Genomic DNA, 26,344 nt, shown 5'->3' with positions numbered 1-26,344 from the left:
TTCCTATACTTATATCGAACACTTCTTTATATACTACGGTTAGATAAAATCATGTCTTGGTTAATTATATTTAATCAACTAGATTTTTGTAGATGCAGTATGTATCTGTGTCCATTTTCAAATGGTTTAAAAGCTGATAAATACACTTACTAGTGAAATTATAATAAATAATATTTCATGTCTTTGTCACTGATAACTTAGAAAATACTTCTGAATTTGTAGTTACACAAAATTGTATTATATTATTAGCAATAACTATTACTGCATTGGTGAAAATTCAGAGTACTGGGGAGTAGATTTCATATAGTTAGAGGCCAGTTAACAGAATAAGGTATAACTGTACAGATGTGGAGTTTGAAAAAGATTGGTGAGACTATTCATTGAAACAGAGTGGCCTCTTTTTAGGACTTTTAAAAGATAGACTGATGTTCCCCTAATTTCTATTAAAGTATTTCCCTATAATTTAGCTTTCCTGAATCCATTCATATAAAATTAATTTCATTAACCAAGCATTCTGTTAAGCAGCACTTTCACACTTCACGAGTACAACAAAAATTGATTTCATTATAATGACTCCATGTCAGCACAAGATTCTGAAATGGCTCCTGAATGAAAAGTGGCTGACTCATGTTCATTATAATTTTATAATTTTAGTAATGGATACTTTTTATTTTACGGGTTAGTCCTCAAATGAGTGACTTAAAATTAAAAGTTCTGTCGTTATTTTCTAGTTGACACATAAAAAAGATCAATCGAGTTGCTGAAGATGACGCTCTCTGTCACAGCAACTTTAATTTCCCCAGAAGATGTACCAGGGACCTTGTGGTTTCTCATGAGGGCCCCATCTGCTCCTCGTAAACCCAGGGAGGGCTGCCAGCCCTCGCAGATCCAGATTCTCAGCTCCATTCCCTTGCAGGTTGACTCCAGCAAGCTCTCCTGCCTTCAGGGTCTCTTCTCCTCTCTCTCCAATTCTCACCAGGAGTGGGAAGTTGCCTTAGAAAAAGTGACACCATTTAGTAAATATGTAGTCTCCCAAGGTGACCACCTGCCATGAATGAAGAGGTCTTTCCCCAAGCCCAGCCCAGATTCTTTTATATGAAACCACTTCCTAGAGAATGCTCAGTGCTCCCAACTGAACAGTGAGAATCTGGTTCTACAGTTTTAGATTGTTCCAGCTGATCTGAGAATCCAAGGCCACCTAAGGTGAGTCCCTCCCTTAGAATCATGCTGGAGAGAGCGTACTTCCCATCCTGAACCTCTTCTGCCCTGGAGCTGACGGAGCCGGAGACTAGCTGGGTACCAGTGAGGCTGCACGTGCTGGTGACTTCCGCTCTCCTTCCCCGGCTTCACACTTCCTGGAGTGGAAAGAGTTTGCTTAATTATAGGAAGTAGCCAGGCACGGCATTTATAAAAAAATGGACATCAACTGAAACCAACCAAAATTGAGTTTAAAACAGATATTTTTTTGAAAAAGGAAAATATTAATGTGACCGTGAATTATATATATTTTCACTCTTAAGTTACTTACTTTAGGGGAGTTGAAAATTTCAAGCCATAATCCCTTTTACTCTCATTTTCTAAGCAAGTACACATTTTGCCCATAGTCAAAACAAAAAGTCTCGACTACTTCTGTTATAGCTGCTCTCCCTGTATAGCAGAAGGTGGAAATTCAGACTAGTTCTGTTTGTTCTACATCATGTTCACTAAACTGTTGGAAAGCGCCCTGCAGCAAATATAACATGTGCATATATTCATAGACACATACCTGGGCAGAAGACATGGGGCTTTGTGGAGACCATGCAATCTAGAAGACACTGGTCCCTTTCTTAGCTAGGGAAGACTTCTGGTTGGGTAGACGTAGGCAGTCTTTTTATATGAGAACATGTCTAGAGCACACATAAGTGAGCTTTACTAAATCTCAGCTGGCAAATTACAGAACTTCTATAAAAATGTCAGAATAGAATAGGCAAAAGAAGCTGATTTTTCTGGTGCCAAATTCTTGTTAGAAAATGTTAATGAAACTCCCTCTGTTCTTTCGGTTTTTAGGGGAAAATAAGCTGGTAGGGGACCTTCTGGTCTTAGGAGGAGCCACACTCTACGGTATCTCTAACGTCTGGGAAGAATACATCATCCGAACCCTGAGCCGAGTGGAATTCCTGGGAATGATTGGACTCTTTGGGGCATTTTTCAGTGGAATTCAATTGTAAGTAAAAATAGCAAGAAATTCAGACAGTAGACACTCATTAGGACTTGTCCTTACAATTTTTTCATTGGGGTATAGTTAGTCATTTTATTTTATAAAAATCAAGGTTAGAAACCTTTCACTCCCTTTCCACATGAATTCTGAAAACTCAATATCTTTATTGGTAAATTTCTTCCAAACTAAACAAGTTTATTATAAATTATTAGAAAAACATTTAACGGACTTTGAAGATAATTTACGAGAAAGCATTAGAAGTATGCTGATTCTCCCAAACCAGCCAGTGAAGTTTTACTTAGAGAAATAGAAAAACTAAGTGTAAATGCCGCGATTTCATGCACTTCTAAAAAGGAAGATTCTGTTTACCAGTGACAACCACCACTAAAAAATTTATAGTTTAAATTTGCCCTTTTACAAATTTGTTCTTTTCTTGCCCATGCATTTGCATGAATCAACCATATTTCAAATTCATCTCCTAGAAATTTAGTGTTTCCATTTTCCTTAAACAGGTGAAGATATAATACAGACACTCCCTGAGCATCAAAAAGTCAAAAACACCAATTTCGCGATAATTCTGGCGTTGGAGCATATGAGTCATCACTGACTAGTGCCTCAGAAATTGTTGTGAGAACAAGAGTCAAACAAAGCATAATTTTCCATCAATAATGACCAAATATTTTAGTTTCACGTAAGAGATAAAGAATGATAGAGTAAACTCCAGTGTAATTTCACCAAATCCCGTTCTACAAAGCAAGTAATTCTGATTTCACCAGATCACTTTCTACAAAGCAAGTACTTTGTAATTGTATTGGTTCAGTGTCTGAAATTATTTATGGAAGATATTTTGACATCACCTTAAACATGTTTTACAAATAGGCTGTTTCCAAGAATCTTCCAAATTTCGGTGTCCTGAGATAACAGATGAAAAGCTCCATAGCAAACGAGGCATGGAGATGGGAAGACTTTCAAGAAGGATTTATTTGGGGTCCTTTTTGAAAGCATGATGGCATTTTAAAGCCCCTAAATTTGGTGTTTCAGCTTTGTGAAAGGAAAAGAAATTGCCTAGTTCAACTATTCATAACCAACAGTTTGTAGATGGATGGCTCATTTTATGGATTATTATTCTTGAATCCGAAAAATATATACAGAGATCTAGTGCTCATTTGCTTCGGTTATAGTCCATTAGAGCTGACTGAGCTCTTCAGGGAGACTGCTGCCAAAATAATAGAAGTGACATATGGGTGTGTTTGGTAAATGGGATACACTGAGGGCACACTGAAACCAAGTAACACCGGTGGAGTGGTGCCAACCTCACCTCCCCGTCCTCTTTTAGAGCAGTGGTTCTCAAAGTGTGGTTCTCTGACCAGCAGCACTGGCACCACATGAGAACTTGTCAGAAATACACATCCGTGGGCCCCTCCCAGATCTGCTGAATCAGAATCTCAGGAATGGGGCCCAGGAGACTGTTTTAACAGGCTCTCCAGATGGCTCTTATGTCCATTTAAGTTTGAGAACCACTGCCCTCAAGAACGCTCAATCAGAAAATGATTAAACTTGCAAGGACAGAAATTTTCTGAATCTTGCTGTTTACGTTTTAGAAAGTACCTAAGGCACAAAGGCTACAAGCAGACTATGTGGGTGAGGACAGTGGGAGGTTTGAGCTCTACCATGCCCACTGGCACTCTCACCAATGCTGGCTACACCTCACAAGATCCTTCAGGGATAAACCTCAGGCTGCCTGGTTAGACTTACCTCTGCATGGCCCAAAGTTATTTTTGAAATTCAGTTGGTTGCTTCATGATTTGTACAAATCTGGTAAGTGAACACAGAAAAAGAGAAACTGGGATGCATTATAACCTTGCTCATCAGGTCCACTTTCTTTGAATTTGCAGAGCCATAATGGAGCACAAGGAGCTGTTAAAGGTGCCCTGGGATTGGCAAATAGGTAAGGGGTTTGCCCACCTAAGAAGTTGTTTTTAGTAAACCTGAGAAATATGTTTGAAGAGTGATGTGGGTGGAGGTGGGGCATGAGCAATGAAAGGATTTAAAACGCAGAGGACAAAAGAAAATGAAATCCCCTTGTCATTTTAGGAATTCTTGCACACTATAAGACACTGAACTGTATGATTCATAATGTTTCCTAATTGAGCTTCTGCCCATTATCGTTGTCAAGATGCTGTTAGTGTAGACACAGAAGTATGCTTTTAGATTAAAGACCAACCAGAGAGAAAAACTGCCCTGAGGCAGTGGTGGGACATAAATGACAGCAATTTGCTCTAGCCAAGAAACACAAAACTGATGTGGTCATTAGAAAGTGGCACTTCAGTAAGGGGAAAAAACTGAACTTAACAAAAAGGCATGAAAGAAAACAATATAATGGGCTTTCTGAGCCCATAAAAACCTTTTCAGAAAGGAGCAGTTTGCACGTAAGAAATGGTTAATTGACCCTCAGATGGACTTGGTAGAAAATACCGGACATGCTTTGAGCTAGTGAATAGTCGTCCAGGGCATCTCGGATTCCACCTGTTTCAAAAAATCACTTTTCTCTCAAAAAATTGAGGACAAGGATTTAAGATCCTAGGTGATGCTCTAGGATCGCATAGAAAGCCCTAGAAGGGACTGACGTCAGCCCAGAAGATATCCTTCAGTGTCTGTACCAAGACACGTGGGTTCCAGCAAAGAGCACAGAGCTTGGCTTATGGGGGTGCTTGGAAAATGTGTGCACAGTGGTGCAAATGGGGGGTGAAAATACAGATGATTCCCCATGCTGAAGCTGGCTACTTGAACCATCTCCAGCTTATGTGAGCTTTGATGGAATTGACAGCTTCAGTCAAATTCTGCTTCCACGAGCAATGACAACAATGACATAACTTCCCTGCACCCTTTACCTACCCCACACCCCAAAGTATCCAAAGCCGACTTGCTGCTGACATATTCCCTCTGAAGGCACACTGTGAGCTACAGAATCATGCATAACTCTCCCTGGGCGGTATCCCTAGTGGCTTCAAGCGCTACCCAGGGCTGCAACTGAGAAAGGAACCTAGCTGCAGGTTACAGATACATTTGCCCCTTTGATTCCCAGAGCTAGGAACTAAAATGTTACCCCTGCTTGGTAACACCTCACATGCAGTGGTCCGTGAGCATAAATTAATATTATATTAATGGTAATAGCAATAATAAAAAATAATTTGTCCTTTAATTATGTGGATGTCATGTGCATGTCCATCGAGATTCTGTTATAATTCCATGTTAGTTAAATGTGTCATCAAAAGGTAGTTTTGGGGCCAGCCCGGTGGCATAGTGGTTAAGTTTGCACGCTCTGCTTTGGTGGCCCAGGGTTCGCAGGTTCAGATCCCAGGCCCGGACCTACGCACCACTTGTCAAGCCATGCTGTGGCAGTGTCCCATATAAAGTAGAGGAAGATGGGCACAGATGTTAGCCCAGGGTCAATCTTCCTCAGCAAAAAGAGGAGGATTGGCAACAGATGTTAGCTCAGGGCTAATCTTCCTCACAAAAAAAAGAAAAAAAGGTAGTTTTATTCTGAGCCTTCATATTGCCATTAAAATGTCAATCCCCTGTACTCTGAGATGATGAAGGAAGGGTAGTGTAAAAGGAACACATTATAGAGCTATCCGTTTCATTCCTGATTGAAATTGAGGCCAAAATGGCCTAGAAAGGGAACCAAATGTTCATCATTTTCTTTCGGAAGCATTGATAGAGTTGCGTTTGAGATTTTTTTACACCAGGACCACCTTTGTCCTCATTACCTCATCCTGACCTCCTGCACGGTTCTATTATTTAGCTCAGTTCTAGGCACATACAATTCAAGGAAAAAATGTTTATTAAATGGAGAATGAATGACAAGCAAAGGAGGTGAGACCTGTCCTGCCCTCTCTCATCTCACAAAATGTAGACGAAAGGCAAGCAGTGGAGGCAATGGCAGGAGACTTTAGGCTTGACACTGCACTTTCTTTCTGGGGAACCAAGAGATGGCATACCAGCCACCGCAGCTCGTGGACCAGTGAGGCGGAGAGACATCAAGGAGGATCAGCATCCTCTCAAAGCATCCTCAGTCCTTGGGAAGTCTGCCAAGAGTGCTGAGCTCTGATCACTGTGTCTTGGTGGGGAGCTCACAGCATCTTAGTTAAGAGACCAGAATCCAAGACTTGTCTTCATCTCCCACCATCTGTCAGTGCATTTCTCTCCCTTCCCTCTCTCCACATCAGGAATCCCCCTCATACAGTCTCTTGAACGATTCATGTGGGTTGCCATTTTATCAAAGTAAAAAGGTCTTTTTTCCTATGGAGTAAGTGGGATAATAAATGTATTTTATATTTTCTGGACTAGGAAGCCTTTTTTTTTTTTTTTTTTTTTTAGCAGATAGTTATTTTCTTATAACACTGGCCACTTGCGAGATACAGAGTAATTAAAAGCAAGAAGATAACAGTTGTTTGATTTTATTTCTCTGTTTTACTTTACTGAACAGAAAGATCGGGTCTGGTTATGTGGTCATTAAACTCAAGTAAAACATACGACCTAACGGAGGTAAAATGTCCTCCTGGGGAGCAGGCTTGTTGGAGTCACAGTCAAAAATCTGATGCATGACTTAAACATTCCCTTCCTCTCATTTGTCATATTGTGTGAAAGGATGTGTGAGCAAGTGTCAGCTGATGTGCAAGTCGAGTGTGGGAGGAAGGACGAGGTGTGCTGCAGAGCAGTATCTCAGGTGTGTGGTGTGCGGAGCTGCTTCATTCTTCCTTTTGTAGGTGATGCTGGTTTGGGTTTTGGTTTTTTCCTGGAGCCAAAACAAGAGATTTGATCATTCCCTGAAGGTGGAATAATGGGACCACAGAGCAGGAAGGCCCTTAAAGATAATTAAGAATACACTCTTTCTTTTTACCGATGTACTAATCGAAGGCCTGGGGAGTTGAGGCGACTTGACTAGGCTCACAGCTGCCTGTGGTGGGACTAACATGCACCATCTGAGCAGGCCCCGCCAGCCCGGTGCCCTTTGCAGACCTACCATCATGCATATATTCTGAGAAACCATCTTACCTAATCTTTATTTTTAAGAATTAAAAATAAGGTTTAAGAAATCTAGTACAGTCATGTGTTGCTTAACAACAGGGATACTTTCTGAGAAATGCGTCATTAGGCAATTTCGTCATTGTACGAACATCATAGAGTGTACTTACACAAACCTAGGTGGTAATAGCCTACTACACACCTAGGCTATATGGTACTAATCTTATGGGACCACCATAATTGACCAAAACGTCGTTATGGAGCACATGACTATTTATTCAAAAGAAAATGAAAGACAGAACATCAGTGAGGTCCCAAAGAAAGTGATGAGATAAAATATATGCAGCATACACAGACACATACTATATATGTGTATATATTATATCTATCATGTGTAAACATAGATACCACATATCATATATCGTGGATTTGTTGTTAGCGCCGTGGAGTCGATTCCAACTCCTAGCGACCCTAGGAGTGTACAGCAGAGCGGAACCCTGCCTGGTGTTTTTGCACCATCCTCTCATCTTTGGCGCTATATCAGACAATGCTCAGCTGCTGTTCATAGGATTTTCACAGCCGATTTTTCCGGAAGTGGGTGGCCAGGTCCTTCTTCCTAGTCTGTCTTAGTCTTGAAGCTCTGCCGAAACCTGTCCAACATGGGTGACCCTGCTGGTATTTGAAAAGTGGTGGCATAGCTTTCAGCATCACAGCAACATGCAGCTGCCACAGTATGACAACTGACAGATGGGTGGTGTGGTTCCCTGACCGAGAAACAAATTCAGGCCACAGCAGTAAGAGCGCCCAATCTTAACCACTAGACCACCAGGGCTGGCTGTATCGTGTACATGTTCTATATGTATCATGTATAAAATGAGATGCTCATCAGAGTCAAATAGAATGCTCCTACTTCTCTTCATAATAATTAAACAATATAGATTAGTAGTATATGCTCAGAATTTAAAGTCAGACATCCTATGTGACCTGAGGGCAAGTTACTCAACCTCTGTGCGCTGGTCTTTTGCCTGTTTACACACAGATCTGTTTCTTCCCCTTACTCTGCTCTATATTGCAGAGGCTAACTCATGCAAATCACACTTCCCAGGCTGCCTTGTACGCTGGCTTCTGGCTAGGTTTGGCCAATGGGAGGCAGTAGAGAGAGATTGGAAGGTAGGAGGTAAAAAGAAACCAGGTCTCCCTGTTTCTCTCTGTTTGGAGTCAGGTCTCTCGAAATGGCTGAATTTCCTCCGTGCTTCTACCTCTGCTGAGCTTCCCTAACTTCTCACCCCTGGTAACACGGCCTCCTCCCTGGATCTCTCTAGCTCCAGGGCTGCAGTAACTTAGTGCTGCTGCTGATCTCTGGGTTGCCTCACCATCCCTGTTTCCGCATCACCCATTCAAGTACCTTTGTAACTTGTGCCCCATATTAAATTTCCTCTGTTGAACCTGGTATGGACTGTGTTTCTTGACTAATACACTCTATAAGCCTATTTCCTTCCCTGTATATAAAGAGAACAGCAATAGTAATGGTGTTATACTGTTGTGGAGATTAATTCATTAATGTATACACAGTACATGACACATGGCAAGCTCTCAGTCAGTATTAGCTGATAGTATTCTTTCCAATCTCTTTAGCTTAAATCTCTTTAGTGCACAAGGACAGGAGTGACTGAATCCTGTCTTCAGTGAGAGAGAAAATGTATCAAATAAGAGACAGTTATATACATAATCTGCCTATAAATGTAGTTATTGCATTATGTAGTTGTCAGTCAAAAAGTAATTGAGTCCATTTGTTTGATCACGTTGATCGATTGTTTGAAAACTCTCCATGTACAGCACGTTGGGCCTTCAGATGCGTTGCTAAAGTCTGTTAACTGGCTAATGTCCATCTAAGATCAGCACATTGCAGCAATACTGCATTCCCACTCTTAATTTAATCATGTGTTCGTTTGGCTGGCTATGCTTTGCTCACAAAACAGGATATTCACACACAAAAACATTGGTGGGCCTAGCAAAGTGATTAACTGTGGTGCTGTATATATTCCACCCCTGTCCCCCTAAATTTAATTTCTGCAGTTTTAAAAAATATGTTTAGAATGTTTAAGCTTGAAGCATCCTGAGGTAGCCTGATGAGTAGAGCGAAGCTCTGCTGTGTATCTATTTTTCTAGTCTCCTTGGCTCACCAATTGTGCCTGTAAAGTCACACCTCTTCTCGGAGCCAGCCAATTATATATCCAGCTCTCTACTGGATGTATCCTCTTGGATGGCACATAAGCCTCTAAAACTTAACACATTTAAAATGGAGCTTTTAATTTCCCCTGAAAACCTGGTCTGCCCTCAGTTCTCTGTCTCAGTGAATGGTGTCATAATTCACTCAGTTTCTAAATTAGCCAGAACCCATGGGTATCCTTGATGCCCTCCTTTCCCTCACTACCTGCATCCAGTATATCACCAGGGTTTGTTGAGTCTTCACGGACCTGGCCACGTCCGTTAGTCTCCACTGCCTTTCAGAGCAAAGCCACCAGCATCTCTTGCCTGGACTATGACACTACGCTTCTCATTGGTCTTCTCCCATGCTTTTCTCCTTCCAATCCCTTCTCCACAGAGTAGCCAAAGTTTTCTTTTAAAAATATAGATCTTGGGGCTGGTCCCATGGCCTAGTGGTTAAGTTTGGCATGCTCCACTTTGGTGGCCCAGGTTCGGTTCCCGGGTGTGGACCTACACCACTCGTCAGCGGCCATAGTGTGGTGGCGACTCACATACAAAATAGAGGAGGATTGGCACAGATGTTAGCTCAAGGCGAATCTTCCTCAACAACAAAAAAAGAATATATATATATAGATCAGATGTTAGCCATATGCTACAAGTTCCTCAGTGGCTTCCTATTATAACTGGAATAAGATATCAGCATAATTCATCTCCTGCCTAATTTTCCAACCTCATCTCTTGTTGCCACCTCATTCTGTTCATTCTGCTCAGATGTCCTGGCTTCTAGAAGCTCCTGGAATACATCAGGCCCTGCCCCTCCTCAGGGTCTTTTCATTTGCAGATCTCTCTGCCTAAAATATTCTTCCCCTGGCTCCTTCTGACAATCTCCTTTTAGTCCTTCAGCTGTCAGGGTAAGTGCCACCTCCACAGAGAAGCCTCACCCAGTCACCCTTCCTAAAGCAAGCCACCTGCCTTTCTCTGTAAGGAACCCTTTTATTCCTTCATTGCACTAAAACCAACTCTAAGCTTCTTGTCTGTCCTGTTTTTCCACCACATTGCTAGCCCATGGCAGACTGCCTAGGGCATCATTGGTATTCAGTGAATAAGTGGTTGAATAATTGAGTGAGTGTAAAACATCAGAGCCCACATGTGAGAGACCACGGTGTGCTAGGTAAAGTGATGGAAGGTAGGATTCTGGAACTTTGCAGCCTGGTGATGTATAATTTAAATCACTGATGCCCTCAAAAAAAGGCTCTGGTACCTGGACTGTGTTCTGATCAAATTTGGTTATTTTTAGTGGATTAATTTAAGGATATGTCTTGTCTCGCGTCTGTTAATCTCAGATTCCTTAAAGGAATACTGAATTAACTTCTTTGTCTTTTCATGTTTTAATTTTAGGTTATTTAGTATTGCATTTTTTATAACTTGGTTAAAAGGAAAATGAATTATAAGTAGCATGAAACCCAAGAACAGGAATATTGACCATTTTTAGGGAATTAAAACTTCTGATGGAGATTCAAAGCCATCTGACATTACTGTGACAGAGTATCCACAAGAGGGCTTGTACTTTACCAAACTAGGAAAGTGGTTATTCCATTTTCTTCTTAGGGCACTTCCACCACACTAGAGGGGGCTGTTGTACTGAGTTTGCTTACTTAATGTTCAAAATAATCTTTTATATAGACTTGATGTGGCTTTCCTTAAACTCAGGATCAGAAATTTATAGAATGATGATTTATGCCCTTGAATACTTTTCATATGGGAAAACCAAACTTCTCTTTGGAGGACTCACTGGTCTTCATAGTCAAAGGGACTGGATGTCCAGTACCCACCAAATCCTCCCAAATTCACAGAATTCAGAGGAAGCAGTCTGTCCACGGCCCACACCAGACAGCTTTAATCAAGAATTCCTTTGGAAAGATTGGTTACTTTTGTTATATTATAAAGCCCAAAGATCCATTGAGGTGTATTACTTGTGCTTACTCTATACCTTATTCTTTCAAGGTAGAGAAACAAACATTATTTTTCTACATTGTGTTGTATCAATATCTAGGAAAAGATGAACCAAACTCTAGATTCTGCCATAAACTCTTGCTTGGGACCCAACAAAATGGTGTATTTGTGGAATTAGTACTAACAATTGTGTGTTTAGTTATAATTAGAGAAAGAGCGAGAATTTTAGAGGATGAGAGATTGACCATATAGCATTTTAAGGGCACTTTTTTTTTTTATCTTTCTGTTTTGCAAAACTTAATTCTTTGATGGTCTACAAAGCATTTACCTAACTATTTATTTATAAAACAGCAGAGCCTACATGTAAGAGCCCACAGTATGCTGGGAAAGGCAATGGAGGAGTAGGACTCTGTTGAGGGTAGGGCTGAGCAGGATTCACAAATTTAGAAGAAATTGACAGATCATCTTGTGCTCAGAGCAATGCAGTGGTGTGCCCAAGGTCACACAGTTAGGATCCCAGTTCTGACCTAGTCCACATCTCTTCGACATGTAAGCCCTTCCATTTTAAGGACTATGTAGTTATTCATCATCATTGTGAACAATACATGGTACCAAGCAGTTTTGTTCCTATTTTGCAAATAAGAAAGATATGAAAAAAGTCTTAAAAGACATAGATAATAGAAGTTAATTACAGCACAACTGGAAATAGAATTCAGAAGCCTTGATCCTGTGTTCTGATTGTAGCCACTAAGAGGCACTCCTTCCCAAATGAAGCAAAATAGCAGATATGTAGTGAGAAACAGAAAGTTCATTTTCCACATGCAAATTTTTTATTATTATTTTATGTTTTAGCTATGTATTACCTGACAATAAACATCAGTTAAGAGAGTGAAAGAAAAACTCCCTCTGTGAGTGATACACGGTGTGCACCATTCCCCTTCTTTCACCTGCTGTGGGTACCAGAGGCCCTGGAGGAGGCTGTGACGTCGCCTCTCTCTCCTCTCCCCCCAGGGCTGCTGTATGTTGGTTTTAGTGCCTGCATGTTTGGTCTCTACAGCTTCATGCCAGTCGTCATCAAGAAAACCAGCGCCACTTCGGTCAACCTCTCCCTGCTCACAGCAGATTTGTACAGCCTGTTCTGTGGATTGTTTCTTTTCCACTACAAGGTAAGTTGAGTCAGTGCTCCTTTGTGAAGCTGTACTTGGTAGGGACAAATGCATACAGGTATGAATGCCCTGCTGTGGAATGCCCCAGTTTTGTGTAGGGAAGTAGGAATGCACCTCTGTGTGCTAACCTCCAGGCTCTGGGTATTCACATTTCAACTACAAGACATAGGCAACATTCTGTCCTAAGAGACCAGTAACTACAGACATTTGATGGTGAAAGATAAAATAGCCATCAAGGAAAGGGCTTTTGATAATGGGGGACAGATTTTCTGACATCATTCAGCCCAGAAGCTACTCATGGTCCGGCCTAAAGCTAGGAAGATTTGTACAATTCCCCAATATGACTGCAAAACAGATTCTGCCAAAGGCTCTGGCAGAGTCTGCTCTTGTTAGAGAAAAGACACAGTCCCCGCAGTTGCTGCTTTGCAGAATTTTCATAGCAAATATGAATGGGAAATGCTAATGTATTAGAAATAGTTTCTTTACTAAAGGATTGGGGTTTGAGTAAAGGAATGCAAAGAGATTGTGAAGCATTTGCAGTTAATGGGTTAGCCCTGAAGAGGAAACTCTCCAGTCCAAAGATGGCAGTCTCTTTGAATGCAAGGCTCCACCCACATCCTAACTCAAGGCAGGCGTGACTAATTGGTTCTGGCACACTGAGGTCAGATGCTGTTTTTTAAACACTACACTCACTGCAGCCATTAATAATTGATTAGAACTGGTATGTGAGGAGAGACTGCTTGCCATTCCTTAACTAGTCCAATGAGATAAGAGTCAGTGGGACTCTGACCGGTGTGAAAAAGGACAGTATATGGAATATCCACACAGATAAGACCGAACTGGGATGGACAAAAGAAGAGGAGGCAGAAGAAAAGAGAGGCTGCTCTAGCAGTGTCTAGCCAAGGGCTTCACCAGTGGTGTTACAGTTAACATCACCATCACTCGGGTGTGGCCAGCTGATGGGGCATCTTGGTGGGCAGAGCATCTCCAACCAGGTCAAACTTGGCTTGAAGATTCCCAGAGAAAAGCTGAGCTGGAAAGAGTATGTGCTTGAGAGGAACAGAGGCAAAGCAGCTGAAGTGAATAATCAGACATATTACTGAGAGAAGCCAAAGTCATAGCCAAGAAACAGACTGAGAAGGGCAGACAGAATGGAAAAGAGGTCACAGACAAGGTTAGCATCTGGGAGGACCAGAAGCAGGTCTGGAAGATGAGAGAAAGTGGCCATGCACATGTGTGTGGTGATGGGTTGTAATTAGTATTTGGGTGGTGAACATGATGTAATCTATGCAGAAAGAGAAGTATAATGATGTACACCAGAAATTTATACAATGTTATAAACCAATGTTACCTCAATTAAAAAAAAAGAAAAAAAGAAGAAAAAAAAAAGAGAAAAAAAGGAAAAAAAAAAAATAGAAAAGGTAAGTGGCCATGGCAGCAGACAGGGATAAAGTGCTGAGTTCCTATTTTATATGGAGCCTTGGGCCCAGTTTGGTGGCAAAATGACAGCTTAAAGAAATTGTCTAGGACTGGACAATGTTTATACACTGTAATTTTTTTTGTCTGGATGGTGCAATCTCTGTTTCCTGGGCACACCCCTGGTCCTCATAAGGGTAAAAAGTAAAGTCACAGCGTGTTCTTCTCATTGCTCACAGCCACAGTGTTGGGAGGACCAGCTTCCCTCAGAATCCCCCTCCAAACACATCCACTTATTTTCCAGAGCCTTGGGGACCACATAGCCATGGTCTCATCAGTACCTCACAGTGACCACCATTTTTCTTCTCTCTTCTGCAGCTAAGCATCCATATCTAGTTCCTTCCTCAGCGTGAGTTCAGTTCTCAGCAGTTATTCCTGTAATTGTCTTTATAAGCTCCCGAACCCCTTTAATCCCTTTAATCTTCCTTAAGGAAAGATGACTGAAACCTGTTGTTTTGATCCAAGACCACGGTCACTTCTTGAGCGGTCCAGATCTAGTCTAGCTCTCAGCATCCCTTATAGCAGTGTTCCTGATAGTCCGCTTTCACCAGGGTTACTCGATAAAAATGTGGATTCTTAGGCCACACCCCTGAGCCACAGAAGCAGTCTCAGAGGGTGTGACTGGGGGAGTCTGCATTATTAACGAGCTCCTCTGTCAGGCTGATGTTCTCTGAATTTGAGAACAAATACCTGAGAGGGGTACCTGATCAGTGCTCATTCCTATTTGAGTCTGCCACTCATACTTCCACTGACTCTTATTTAGACCTGGGGCTCTCCACATTAACAAGCATCAGGAACTAAGGCTGATGAACCAGATAAATTCGAATTCTCCACAATCCATCTACCCTCCCATCATTTGTATGTTACTACTTACTTAGGATAAGTAACTTTGCCAAAGAGGAAACCACGTAGTAACTTTTCATCGTGCCATCAGAAGTGAAGATGTGTTACCTGAAAATTAAATTCCTGTATTCACCAATTTGGAGGTGTAATGATTTTTATTTCTTAAAGCAATGTTTTTCACTATACAGATATATTTTGTTACTATTTAACGGATAAATTTCCTTAAGGCAATGATTGGCTCAACACAATAGGTGTTTTCTCTAGTTAAAATTGATTCTTTTTGTCTTTTTTTAAATTAAACTTTTGAGATAATTGTAGATTCACATGCAATTTTAAGAAATAATACAGAGAGATCCCACTTACCCTTTATCTAGTTTCTCCCATTGATAACATCTTGCAAAACTATAATACAATATCAGGATATTAACATGGATACACTCAACATACAGAGTATTTCCATCCCCACAAGGACTGCTTGTGTTGCCTTTTATAGTCACACCTACTTGTCTCTCACCTACCCGCTTAACCCCTAGAAACCACTAATTTGTTTTCCATTTCTCTAAATTTGTCACTTCAAGAATGGTGTGTAAACGGAATTACGCAGTAAGTAACCTTTTGGGATTGACTTTTTTCACTCAGCATAATTCTCTGAGGATTCATCCAGATCATTTTGTATATCAGTAGCTCATTCTTTTTTATTGCTGAGCACTATTCCGTGGTATGGATGTATCATAGTTCATTTAACTATTCGCTCAGTGAAGGACATCTGAGTTGTTTCTGTTTTTGTCTGTTATAAATAAAACTGCTATGAACATTCACGTAAAGGTTTTTGTGTGAACAGAGTTTTGGCATATTTGGTTTTATAAGAATGCCAAACTGTTTTCCAAGGTGGTCTGTTGCCTTTTATTACAAAGAAGTACATATTCATTGTGAGAAAGTCAGAAAATACAGATAAGTACTGTTATACATTGACACCATTTTATACTGCATATATATTTTTACATTTTACATACTGTTTTGTTACATGCTTTATTTAAATGCAAAATGTATATATTTCCATGTCATTTAATATCTATGTATAATATGAGTCTGAACGAGTGGTTCTCAACTCTGGCTATGCATTACGATCACCTGGAGAGAATATAAAATAGCCATGGCCAGGTCCCACCCCAGAGAATCTGATCCTGATTAGTTGGGAGTGGGGCCTCTTAAAAGCTCTTCAGCTGATTCATCCCGTATCCTAATACCCAGTCAGAGCTGAGAATCACTAATCTACAAAATAATTTTTAATGGCTATATAGTATTTCGTGAAATGGTTATACTTTAATTTATTTAATGCAGGGTTTCTCAACTATGGCACTGTTGACATTTTAGACCAGATGATTCTTTGTGGGGGAGAGGAGGCCTGTTCTGTGCATTATAGGATGTTTGGTAGCGTCTCTGACATCGACCCACTCAATGCCAATAGCATCCCCCCAGTAGTGACAATCAAAAATGTCTCCACACATTGCTCAATATTGAGAACCACTGATTTAATGATCCCTAATTATTGGATTCAAATAGTGTCTCTTTTTGGCTAATATAAAAAATTTGGGGAATTAGCTTGTACTAAATCTTTGATCACATTCAATGTTACAAAGTTTTTTAAAAAATAATTTTTAAATAAATCTCATAATTGGTTTATTTCATTTCTATTTTGAAACAAAAGTCTTTAAAAGAATTTGAGCGGCCTATTGACCAACCAGTATCCCTGCACACAGGCAGTATTTGCAAATCCGTTAATATTATGGCAGTCAATATTAGGACATAGACAAATGCTCTATTTCTCCTTTCTCCTCACTCTCATTGTATTTCCAGTTGATGCCACACCACTTTAGTTCTTGAATAAACACTGCCTTGTATTGTTCTCTAATTCTTTTATGAACCATAGTATTTAATATCTGTAAAGAAATAAGTTAAATACTCAATTTAAGTCTAAAAAAACTTTTATTTGCCTTAAATAATTTCTAAAAGAATCTTCCAAGCGATGCTTGAATTCGCAGTCAAATAGCCATTATTTGGAAAATCCAGGGTTTTTTTTCCCCCAGAGCCCAGCTTGCCTACTTCTGAAATTGGCCTTGGGCTTGCCAGATGGGAGGCTCCCCAGAGCCAGAGAGAATGACAGTCTGAGTGGCCTGCAGGTTTTCCACCACAGCCAGATGGGCCATCTCAGAAAATTTATTTTTAAAGAACACTTATTGGAGGTACTTTTATCAAGCAATTTATGGTTAATGCAAAAATCTTGGCAAATGCAGCAAAATTAAAAAATGGTGATGGGATGTCACATGGTGGGTGTGTGTATGTGTGTGTGTATTTGGGAGAGTGGGAGAAGAAGGTGATTATATGTTTATGTCTTTTCTCTGGAGAAATGTCTATTTAATTCCTTCTCTCATTTTTTAATTGGGTTGTCTTTTTATTATTGAGTTGTAATGGTTCTTTATATATTCTGGATACTAGACCCTTATCAGGTATGTGATTTACAAATATTTTCTCCCACTTTGTAGTTGTCTTTTCATTTTCTTTTCTTTTTTTTCTTTTTTGCTGAGGAAGATTCACCCTGAGCTATCATCTGCTGCCAATCTTCCTCTTTTTGCTTGAAGAAAATTCGCCCTGAGCTAACATCTGTGCCAATCATCCTCTATTTTGTGTGTGGGTTGCTGCCACAGCATGGCTGATGAGTGGCGTAGCTCCGCACCTGGGATCCAAACTCACAAACCCAGGCCATCAAAGCAGAGCATGCCAAACTTAACCACTATGCCATTGGGCTGGCCCCTTCATTTTCTTGCTAGTGTCTTTTTTTTTTTTTTCCCCAAAGCCACAGTAGATAGTTGTATGTCATAGCTGCATATCCTTCTAGTTGCTGTATGTGGGACACGGCCTCAGCATGGCCGGAGAAGTGGTGCGTGGGTGCGTACCCAGGATCCGAACCCGGGGCGCCAGCAGCGGAGCGCCCGCACTTAACCACTAAGCCACGGGGCCGGCCCCTTGCTAGTGTCTTTTGAAGCACAAAAGTTTTAATTTTAAAGAAGTCAAATTTATCAATTTGGTTGTACTTTTAAAAACATGAAAGAAAGCGAGTCAACCCCACCACGGCCTTTGGGCCACCTAGTCTTCCCTGGTGATTCCCAACACTGCTTCTCTCCAGGGCTGCTAGTAATGACTGCTAGTTGCTCTCATTGTCTGCTATAAGGGGTTGGTTAAAAATCACAGCCTAAGACAGAGAAGATTCCATTCAAGTGAGGGCATCTTTATATAAAGAGTATAGTGTGGAAGAGAGTTTAAGCCAATAACCTTCAACCTTGGCTGCACCTTGGAATCACCTGAAGAGTTTTAAAGACACTAATGGGGGGCCGGCCCAGTGGCTTAGCGGTTAAGTGCGCGCGCTCCGCTGCTGGCGGTCCAGGTTCGGATACTGGGCGCGCACCGATGCACCGCCTGTCAGGCCATGCTGTGGCGGCATCCCATATAAAGTGGAGGAAGATGGGCACAGATGTTAGCCCAGAGCCAGTCTTCCTCAGCAAAAAAAAAAAAAAAAGGAGGATTGGCACAGATGTTAGCTCAGGGCTAATCTTCCTCACACACACAAAAAAGAAAAAACACTGATAGTCCCACTCTTACTGATTCTTATTTAGGTGGTCTGCAGCGCAGCCTGAGTGTTAGATTTTTAACGGCTCCCCAGATGATCCCAGTATGCAGCCGGGTTGAGAGCCACTAGTTCAGACTGACTTAATCCTGCAAGCAGATGGAGCTAGGACCAAAGGGTGAAGGCTATAAGATCATAGCTTAATATAAAGAAACCTTGTCAACAATTAGTCATCTGAAAGTGAGTGGACTATCTTGTGATAGTCTTCCCCCATCACTGGAGGAAGCTAGACAAGAACGTGAGGGATAATGTGGAGGGGTCTCACACTTCAGTACCAAAGATTGACCAATGACCTCTGAGACCTCGTTCGGTTTTACTACAGTCTGCAGTTATAGTTTATTCTTTCACTTAATCAGATGTCTTTACTCCAAAAAACCTGCTGGTCTGGTTATAAATATCTGCACATTGAGAGGGGAGGGCTCTGTGCTCACAGATGTTGCTTACCCAGGCAGAACTAAATGATGAAATAAAGCTCTCCTGCCCAACATTGATTATTTGTTTTTTTATCACTTTCCATCCTTGGAAAAAAATCCATTCCCTTGCCCACCCGTCAGTCCACTGTCTGCAGCTGCTCTGCCTCTTGTGCTGACTGCTGTGCTGACAGGGCAATAAAGCCCCCCATCCCACGGAAGCAAATGACCTAATTCTGAATTAGACTATCTGCATGGTATAGTACTCTCGCAAATTCTAATTTTACAAGACTTTTGAGAAGTGGTTATATATCTCTATTCTTTATTACCTGACAACATTATTGAATCCAGAACAGTAAATCTATAGCAATCTATGGAAGGTACAGGAAATGAGCTTTCCTGGGCCTCAGAGACCCCCAAAACCAAACCCAGGAAGAGATTTATATGGAAGCTCTTCAATTTGATGGTGTGTTGGCTTTTCAAGGTCAGAGCTTGATCAGTCATGAGCTTCATCCCCTTATGTTTATTGTACAAACAACACTTCTGAAATTGAAAGAGTATTGGTTTCCTATGGCTGCTGTAACAAATCATCACATACTTAGTGGCTTAAAACAGCAAGATTTATTATCTTATAGTTGTGGAGGTCAGAAGTTTCACTGGGCTAAAATCAAGTGTTAGCAGAGCTGTGTGGCTTCTGGGAGCCCTAGAGGAGAATCCAGTTCCTTGCCCTTTCCAGCTTCTGGAGGCTGCCTGCATTTCTTGGCTCGTTGCCCCTTTCTCTATCTTCAAAGCCAGCGGTATAGCATCTTCAAATCTGGCTGTGCCATTCCTGCTTCCCTCATGTATGGACTCATGCGGTTATATTGGGCCTACCCAGATAATCCAGGATAATCTTCCCATCTCAAAATCCTTGACTTAATCACATCTGCAAAGTCCCTTTTACCATGTAAGATAACATATCCACCAATTCCAGGGATTAAGATGTGAATATTTTGGGGAGGCCATTATTCTACCTACCACAAGAGGACTATGAATAATTACACCAGGACAAATAAGAGTACCTTGGTTCCAAGCCAGGCCAGCTGGGACATGGGGATGTGCTCTTTAGAAGCTGCCTTGGGGCAATGAAGACACATTCTCCACCTAGAGACACTGTGCTCTGTTGAATTTCTCAACTGATTTTTAAAGTAGTTCTGGTTACCTGCTAATATGTGACTTTAACAAAGAAAACACTAAGTCATGTGGGGAGGAAATGAATGGGGCTGGGAGGACTCCTTCCGTACCTACAGTGTGAATTGTGAGTTCAGCAGGACGGTGTGGCAAAAGAGCATGGACTTTGAAGTCAAAGGAGCCTAGGCTTAAAGTGTGGCTTCTGTTTGCTCTTTAAATACTTTGGACCAGGTTGTTTATTCTCTCCAAACTTCACGGTGATGAGACTTGCCTTATGGAGTTTTCTAAGGGATTAGATAATTTATAAATGGTGACCAGTAGTGATGTATTTCTCTGACTAAATGTGTGGCTAAGGATTAGTAATCCCCATCTCATTCCATTTTTAGGATACTAATCTTATTTTAAGATTTGGTAACTAGATGTAGCTTTTAACAATTTTGTGGAAGTGCTCTCTTATTCCTTGTTTGAAAAGGCAAAACTAGGGTTTCATGCATAAAAATTTAGAAAATATTATATCAGTCATTTTCAACTGAATTCCTTGATTCCTTCATCACTTACAATAGAATTTTAGGTGATAGCCGTAAATTCAAAACATTCAAGTGTTGTTAAAATAAAATACTAATAAATTCCATCGCTGTATGCTATCACGTGCTGAACGTTCTTCAGGAAAATAGCAGCTGGTGTTGAATACAGAGAATATTCCCTTTTGCCCGACATTTAAAATAGAAAATGGCTTACTTCATACGTTAGGCTATTACCTTTTCAAGGCTTAATATTGCCACAAAATTGCAGTAATAGTTAAAATCGAGAGTAATTTTATAACAAGAGATTATTTTTGTAGCTTTATCAAAATAAACTAGAAATTGATAGAGAAAAAATGAACTCCGTAAGTTCTCTCCAAGTCCTCTTTACACTCCGCTGAGGCCATTGGCTTATATGGAACTCCACACTGAACAGCCGGAGACCACAGGCGATCCTATTTCAAATAGGATCCTATTTCAAACATGAAATAGAATATGAAATAGGAGTAATATTTTAGGAAAGTGAGGGCTCCATAAAGCTTATACTCTTACATCAGGAAAATGTTTTTGTCATCCAAATAGTCACTACTAAAAAAAGGGAGGGTGAGATTTCAGAATCATTTGTCCAGGAAGGCTGCTTCAACTATTCCGGGTAATGTGATTCCTGTGAATTTTTTAGAATCTCATCAGTATGTGTTCATTAGAAAACAGTTGACATGTTTTAGTCTCATCTTTGTGCCAGATAGATTTTTTATAACTGCTCTGAGTTATTTTTGACAAATGATCAGAAAAATTTCTTACATTGTCCCCTGTCTATGCTAGCAATCCAGGTTACATCCTATGAGGACAGGTGTAGAGCTCCATGAACCACCCTGACCCTCCCTGTCAGCCACTCGTGTCAGTTTCTCTTCCTGGTTTTGTTGTTGTTGTTGTTATAAGAGATTTGGCAAGAAAAGTTTAATAACTCTGGATGTGGGGCTAATTCAATAATATATTATTATGCACCAGATTTAAAGAAACTTCATTTGGTGAGTATTTATTTATTCCATGCCTGCTATGCACCAGGCACTGTTTGGGTCCTGAACTCTTTATTTATAAATAAAGATGACAAGAACACCAAAAATCATTGGGCGGATTAATACAAAGGATGAGATTCAAACCACTGAAACTTGAATAGACCAGCAATCTCAAGCATCCTTAACATCCGAGTGCCAACACCAGAGAGTTTGCAGAGATTGCGCTAAGAGTGGACTCTTTCATTAGCCATGGATCAGAATCTGGAACCAGGCAACCCTGTTGATCCTCTCTGACAGTGAACAATTTCAGTTACGGAATTGCACTTGAAAAGCCAGGGCGGCCAGCCTCAACCTGTGGCAGCCGATGAGCATAAAGGAAATACTGCACATCTTATTTATAAAAATACCCTCGCAAGTAACCTGTTATATTTCTTTTTGTAAGAATGGTGTCTTAAAAGGTTATGAATTTTAAGCTCGTAGTGCCCAAATATAATTATAAATGGGAGATTTTAAAATTAATACTTAGCTTTTATGACTCTTTTCATATTTTTTAAACTTTCACTGGTGAGTAGAGAATTGGGGATACTGGCATCACTGAAGCCCAAAAGCATTTCGCATGAAATACTGAGGTGATAGAGCAATGAGTATTTAAATTTGGTTTCCCCCTACATGGAAACTCCAGCCTCTTTTGAGGGTTCCATCGTGCTGAATTAGTTAGGGTAAGTGTTGCTAGCTTCTAGGTGTGGGAGGGAGTGCTTCAAATGCAGCCATTCAGGACCCCAGGCTCCTTCCATCTGGTAGCTCTGCTATCCTCTAGGGCAGGGGTCAACAAACTGTGACCTGTGAGCCAGCCCCTTGTTTTTGTAAATGTAGTTTTATTGCAGCACAGTCATGCTTCTTCCTTCCTTCCTTCCTTCCTTCCTTCCTTCCTTCCTTCCTTCCTTCCTTCCTTTCTTGTACTGACGTATTGTTGACATACAAGTAGTTTCAGGTATACAACATAGTGATTCAACATTTACATGCATTACAAAATGATCGCCACAGCAAGTCTAGTAACCATCTGTCACCTTACAAAGTTATTACAATATTATTGACTATATTCTCTATGCTGTACATTACCTCCTCGTGACTTATTTATTTTATAACTGGAAATCTGTAGCCATGTTTATTTCTTTACATGTTATCCATGACTGCTTTTGTGCTACAACCACAGGGTTGAGTAGTTGTGACAGAGACTGTGTGACCCACAAGCCTAAAATGCTTACTGTCTGGACCTCTAAGAAAAAGTTTGCCAGGCCCTGGGCCAGGACCCTGGAGTCCTCTGCAGGGCTCTCTGTGAGACAGCCTAGAGACCTTTACGACTATGTCTAGAGTGATCATAACCTCCTCCCCCTTCTACTGGCCAGAATTCAGTCACATGGTCACACCTAATTCCAAGGGAGGCTGGGAAATGTAGTCACACTGTTGGTACAGGAGGAAAAGAAAATAGGTTTAATGAACAAATAGCCAGTCTCTATCCACATTAGCAGTTTCCATTGACCAGAAATATTGGAAGGATTAGAGAAGTTGAGGATAAGTTGTGAGACAGGTCTGGAGTAATGGCCAGAAGTCAAAGTTCCTTCTACATGAATCTATTCATAAACTCCACGTCACAAACAGATATTTTGAACTCACATCATCAGAACAAGCCGTCAAGAAGAATGGAATGAGCTAGAGGTGTTGCAGAAGTTTCAAATGGAAAGGCTTGTGGTTGGACTGGAGGGTAGCCAGGAAAAACCAGCTATCTGTCTCCCAGGAGAATGCATGGGATGTGTTTGTCAACAGGATGCCCAGTCTGGCCCATCTTGCATACTCAGACACCTAATTTTGTCAGCAGACCTGTATGGAGACGTCTCCCATGGACCAGAATATTAATGACCCAAGCTCCCAGAAATCAGAGCATCAGTTTACTAAGATAGAGAACAAGGATGGGCTCAGACATTAAAGGCTAAAGCAGATCCATCACTCAACACAGCTCCAGGGACTACCATGGATGGAAGAATTTTTTTCAACTCTATATTTAAAGTTTTGAGAGTCTTTATTTACTCTCTTCTGTGAAAGATAATTAATACTGTCCCTTACATTTCCTGACTTCTATTATGCTGTTTTTGTATTGTCAATTATTTTAATAGTTAATTTCTATCAATATAATCCCTATAGTTTTTAAGCTATGTTTCCATACTTACTACATTTGCTATACCACCAGTATCTGCAATGCAGGCTCTTCTTTTCTGAATTCCTTATTTTGATTTATTTCTTAGTTAGCTATATTTCATCACTATTGGTATTGTCAAGAATGGGAGCTGCTATGTATGGCTGTACAGGCTGTCCACAGTGCAGTTTGTCCATCGATAAGCGATATTTTCCAGCCTTGAAGAAGGGGAGATGTTATAGTCACTGCAAAAGTACCATTGAGCTAGGGGTGGATCTGTTAGGAAGTGTTCATAGGAGCTGTACATCCCAAGTCTTGCTTCCTTGAAAACATTTCCTGTATTTGTATTCAAAAGGTAACTTTCCTAGGTTACATTTTCTTTTTCTCAGAACTTTATAGATATTGGGAGGGGGGCTTGTTTTTAAAAATTGAGCACTGCCCCCAGTCCTTTACAATTTTTTGAGTGACTGGATTTTATTATTAAGTAATTTAGGGTATTTTCCCCCAAAAAAGTCCACGAGTGTCATATCTCTGGGTTCTTTTTTTTGCGAATGTGTCTGGTGTCTTTACACTTGTAGGTCAACTTGGTCTATGGCCTGTGCTACTTGCAGGGGTGCAGTTCCTGGTGTCCCTCACCTGCTCGTCCAGTTCACCACAGAGCCTCAGATGTGGCAAGCCTCGAGGCCCCCCTGCCTTCTCGAGAGCCTGAGGAAGTGGGAAGCGTTTCTGTTTCTGAGAAGGTTTCCTTGGCTTTTCCCTGAGTTTGCCTAATCCCCACGTAATCAGTTCTCTCCAAATTGGAGAGAGATCTGAAAGTATACTCACCAAAATGTGAACCCAAGTCCAAGGGCAGGCAGAATGGCAGAGTTGCGGCGAGTCTGAGCCCTGCTCCAGAGTCAGACGACCTGGGTGTGAATTTCAGCTCACTCCCTACCAAGGGGTCCTTAACTTTTTTGCACTGTGGGTCCCTTTGGCAGTCTGGTGAAGCCTAGAGATCCCTTTCACAATGTTTTTAAATGTCTAAAATAAAAGACATAGTATTACAAAGCAGGCTGATTCTATTAAAATAAGATTATCAAAATATTTTTAAATGTGATGATATAGTAATATACAAATCACAAGATCTAATAACTACTGTCATTTCAAAGCAGTGATGAGTGTAAGCAGTATTTGGAGAGATCTGCAGCAATTGTAATGTGATATGAAAATACATGTGGTTTCTATTGACAAAAAGTGTAAGGTGCTGCTAATACTAATGTAGCTCCTTTCTTACATTTATAACGAAGAAATGCAAAATGTCGGTGAAAATCAAAGTCCAGGTTTACAGACCCTTGAATTCTATACAGGAACCCCTGATGCTACCAGTTACACAGCCTTGTGCACAAGTTACTTAACTTCTCTCAACGTTAGTTTCCCGTCAGCAAAAGAGGGAATATAACAGTGGATACTGTATAATGAGAAGCATCAGGGGTCCCCGTATAGGAATGAAAGAGTGCTTGTAAATCGTCTACCTCAGTGTGTGGTACAGTGAACACTCCGTAAATAATACCATTATTAAGGATGGTAGAATTGTGAGAGCTTAGATTTCATGTTCTTCACACTTTTAAGTATTGCATAAATTATGTATTGCTGAAACACTAGAATAACATTTGTTACTTTTATAATTATAAAACAATAAAATCATTGTCAGTTCAAAAATACATAAAGCCAGCAATCTCCTCAAATAAAAAGGAAATCTAAATACAAATCTGTGTCATTGAAAAATGGGACAAAATTACAACCAGACACTGATTAGAAGGTTCTAAATGGATAATTCTCAGTTTTAATTAACAAACATGAACAAAAAAATTAAAGTATTTCTTTGTGTCTGTTTTCCTCATTATTTTTACATAACTAAAACTCTTCACTCATTATATTGCTAAGCACTAACATAGTCATATGCCCAGTTTCTTTCTCATTTAAATATATTTGGGGATGTGGTTGTATTTTTAAAATAAATACATTGTAAACCGTTCTATGGGGCCTCAGATTTAGCAATGTAACTCAATTTAACTTGAATGTAAATTTGGGTTACCAGTTTCACATCCAGTTGCTTCTTGACGCTCCATGGAACCAGGTGTGTATGTGCAGGTGTGTAGTTGTTTCCCATTGCTCTGTGGAGGGCTCAGCAGTAATGGACAGTATTGGTGTTTCCTTTGTGTACTAACCAGTCCCACCTTTAAATGAAAGGACTGGCTTTATGTAAGAAGTGAGTACTAAGCTCTGGGTGACAAGGGTCATACATGTCTCCTTCTCTGCTGGATCCTTGGTGTCTAGTACGGTGCCTGGCAATTATTTGTTCAATGAAAGGCTTATTTCTACAAGAAACACTAAAGGTTAAACTTCCATTTTCTAGGCTGAACATTATTTAGGAATTTTCACATAAGTAAAAAAGCTTTTGATTGATGTGGACTCTTTACATCTCAAGTTGATGAAACCAGCTG

At 40.6% G+C, this 26,344-nt stretch overlaps 1 protein-coding gene across 2 annotated transcripts in view; it reads left to right on the top strand.

The window, feature by feature from the left end:
* Positions 1 to 26,344, top strand: part of SLC35F1 (solute carrier family 35 member F1) — a 384,161-nt gene that overhangs the window by 340,983 nt on the left and 16,834 nt on the right. For both annotated transcript variants that reach the window (XM_058566387.1, XM_058566388.1), the window contains exons 5-7: positions 2,047 to 2,203; positions 4,093 to 4,145; positions 12,398 to 12,552. In XM_058566387.1, coding sequence (XP_058422370.1) covers positions 2,047 to 2,203; positions 4,093 to 4,145; positions 12,398 to 12,552 — 365 coding nt within the window. The remainder of the gene's footprint in view (positions 1 to 2,046; positions 2,204 to 4,092; positions 4,146 to 12,397; positions 12,553 to 26,344) is intronic.

This window comes from Diceros bicornis, chromosome 23 (genome assembly GCF_020826845.1).
Source record: "Diceros bicornis minor isolate mBicDic1 chromosome 23, mDicBic1.mat.cur, whole genome shotgun sequence".
NCBI lineage: Eukaryota > Metazoa > Chordata > Mammalia > Perissodactyla > Rhinocerotidae > Diceros > Diceros bicornis.
Note: the sequence above shows the minus strand (reverse complement) of the source record. Positions and strands in the feature narration are given on the sequence as shown.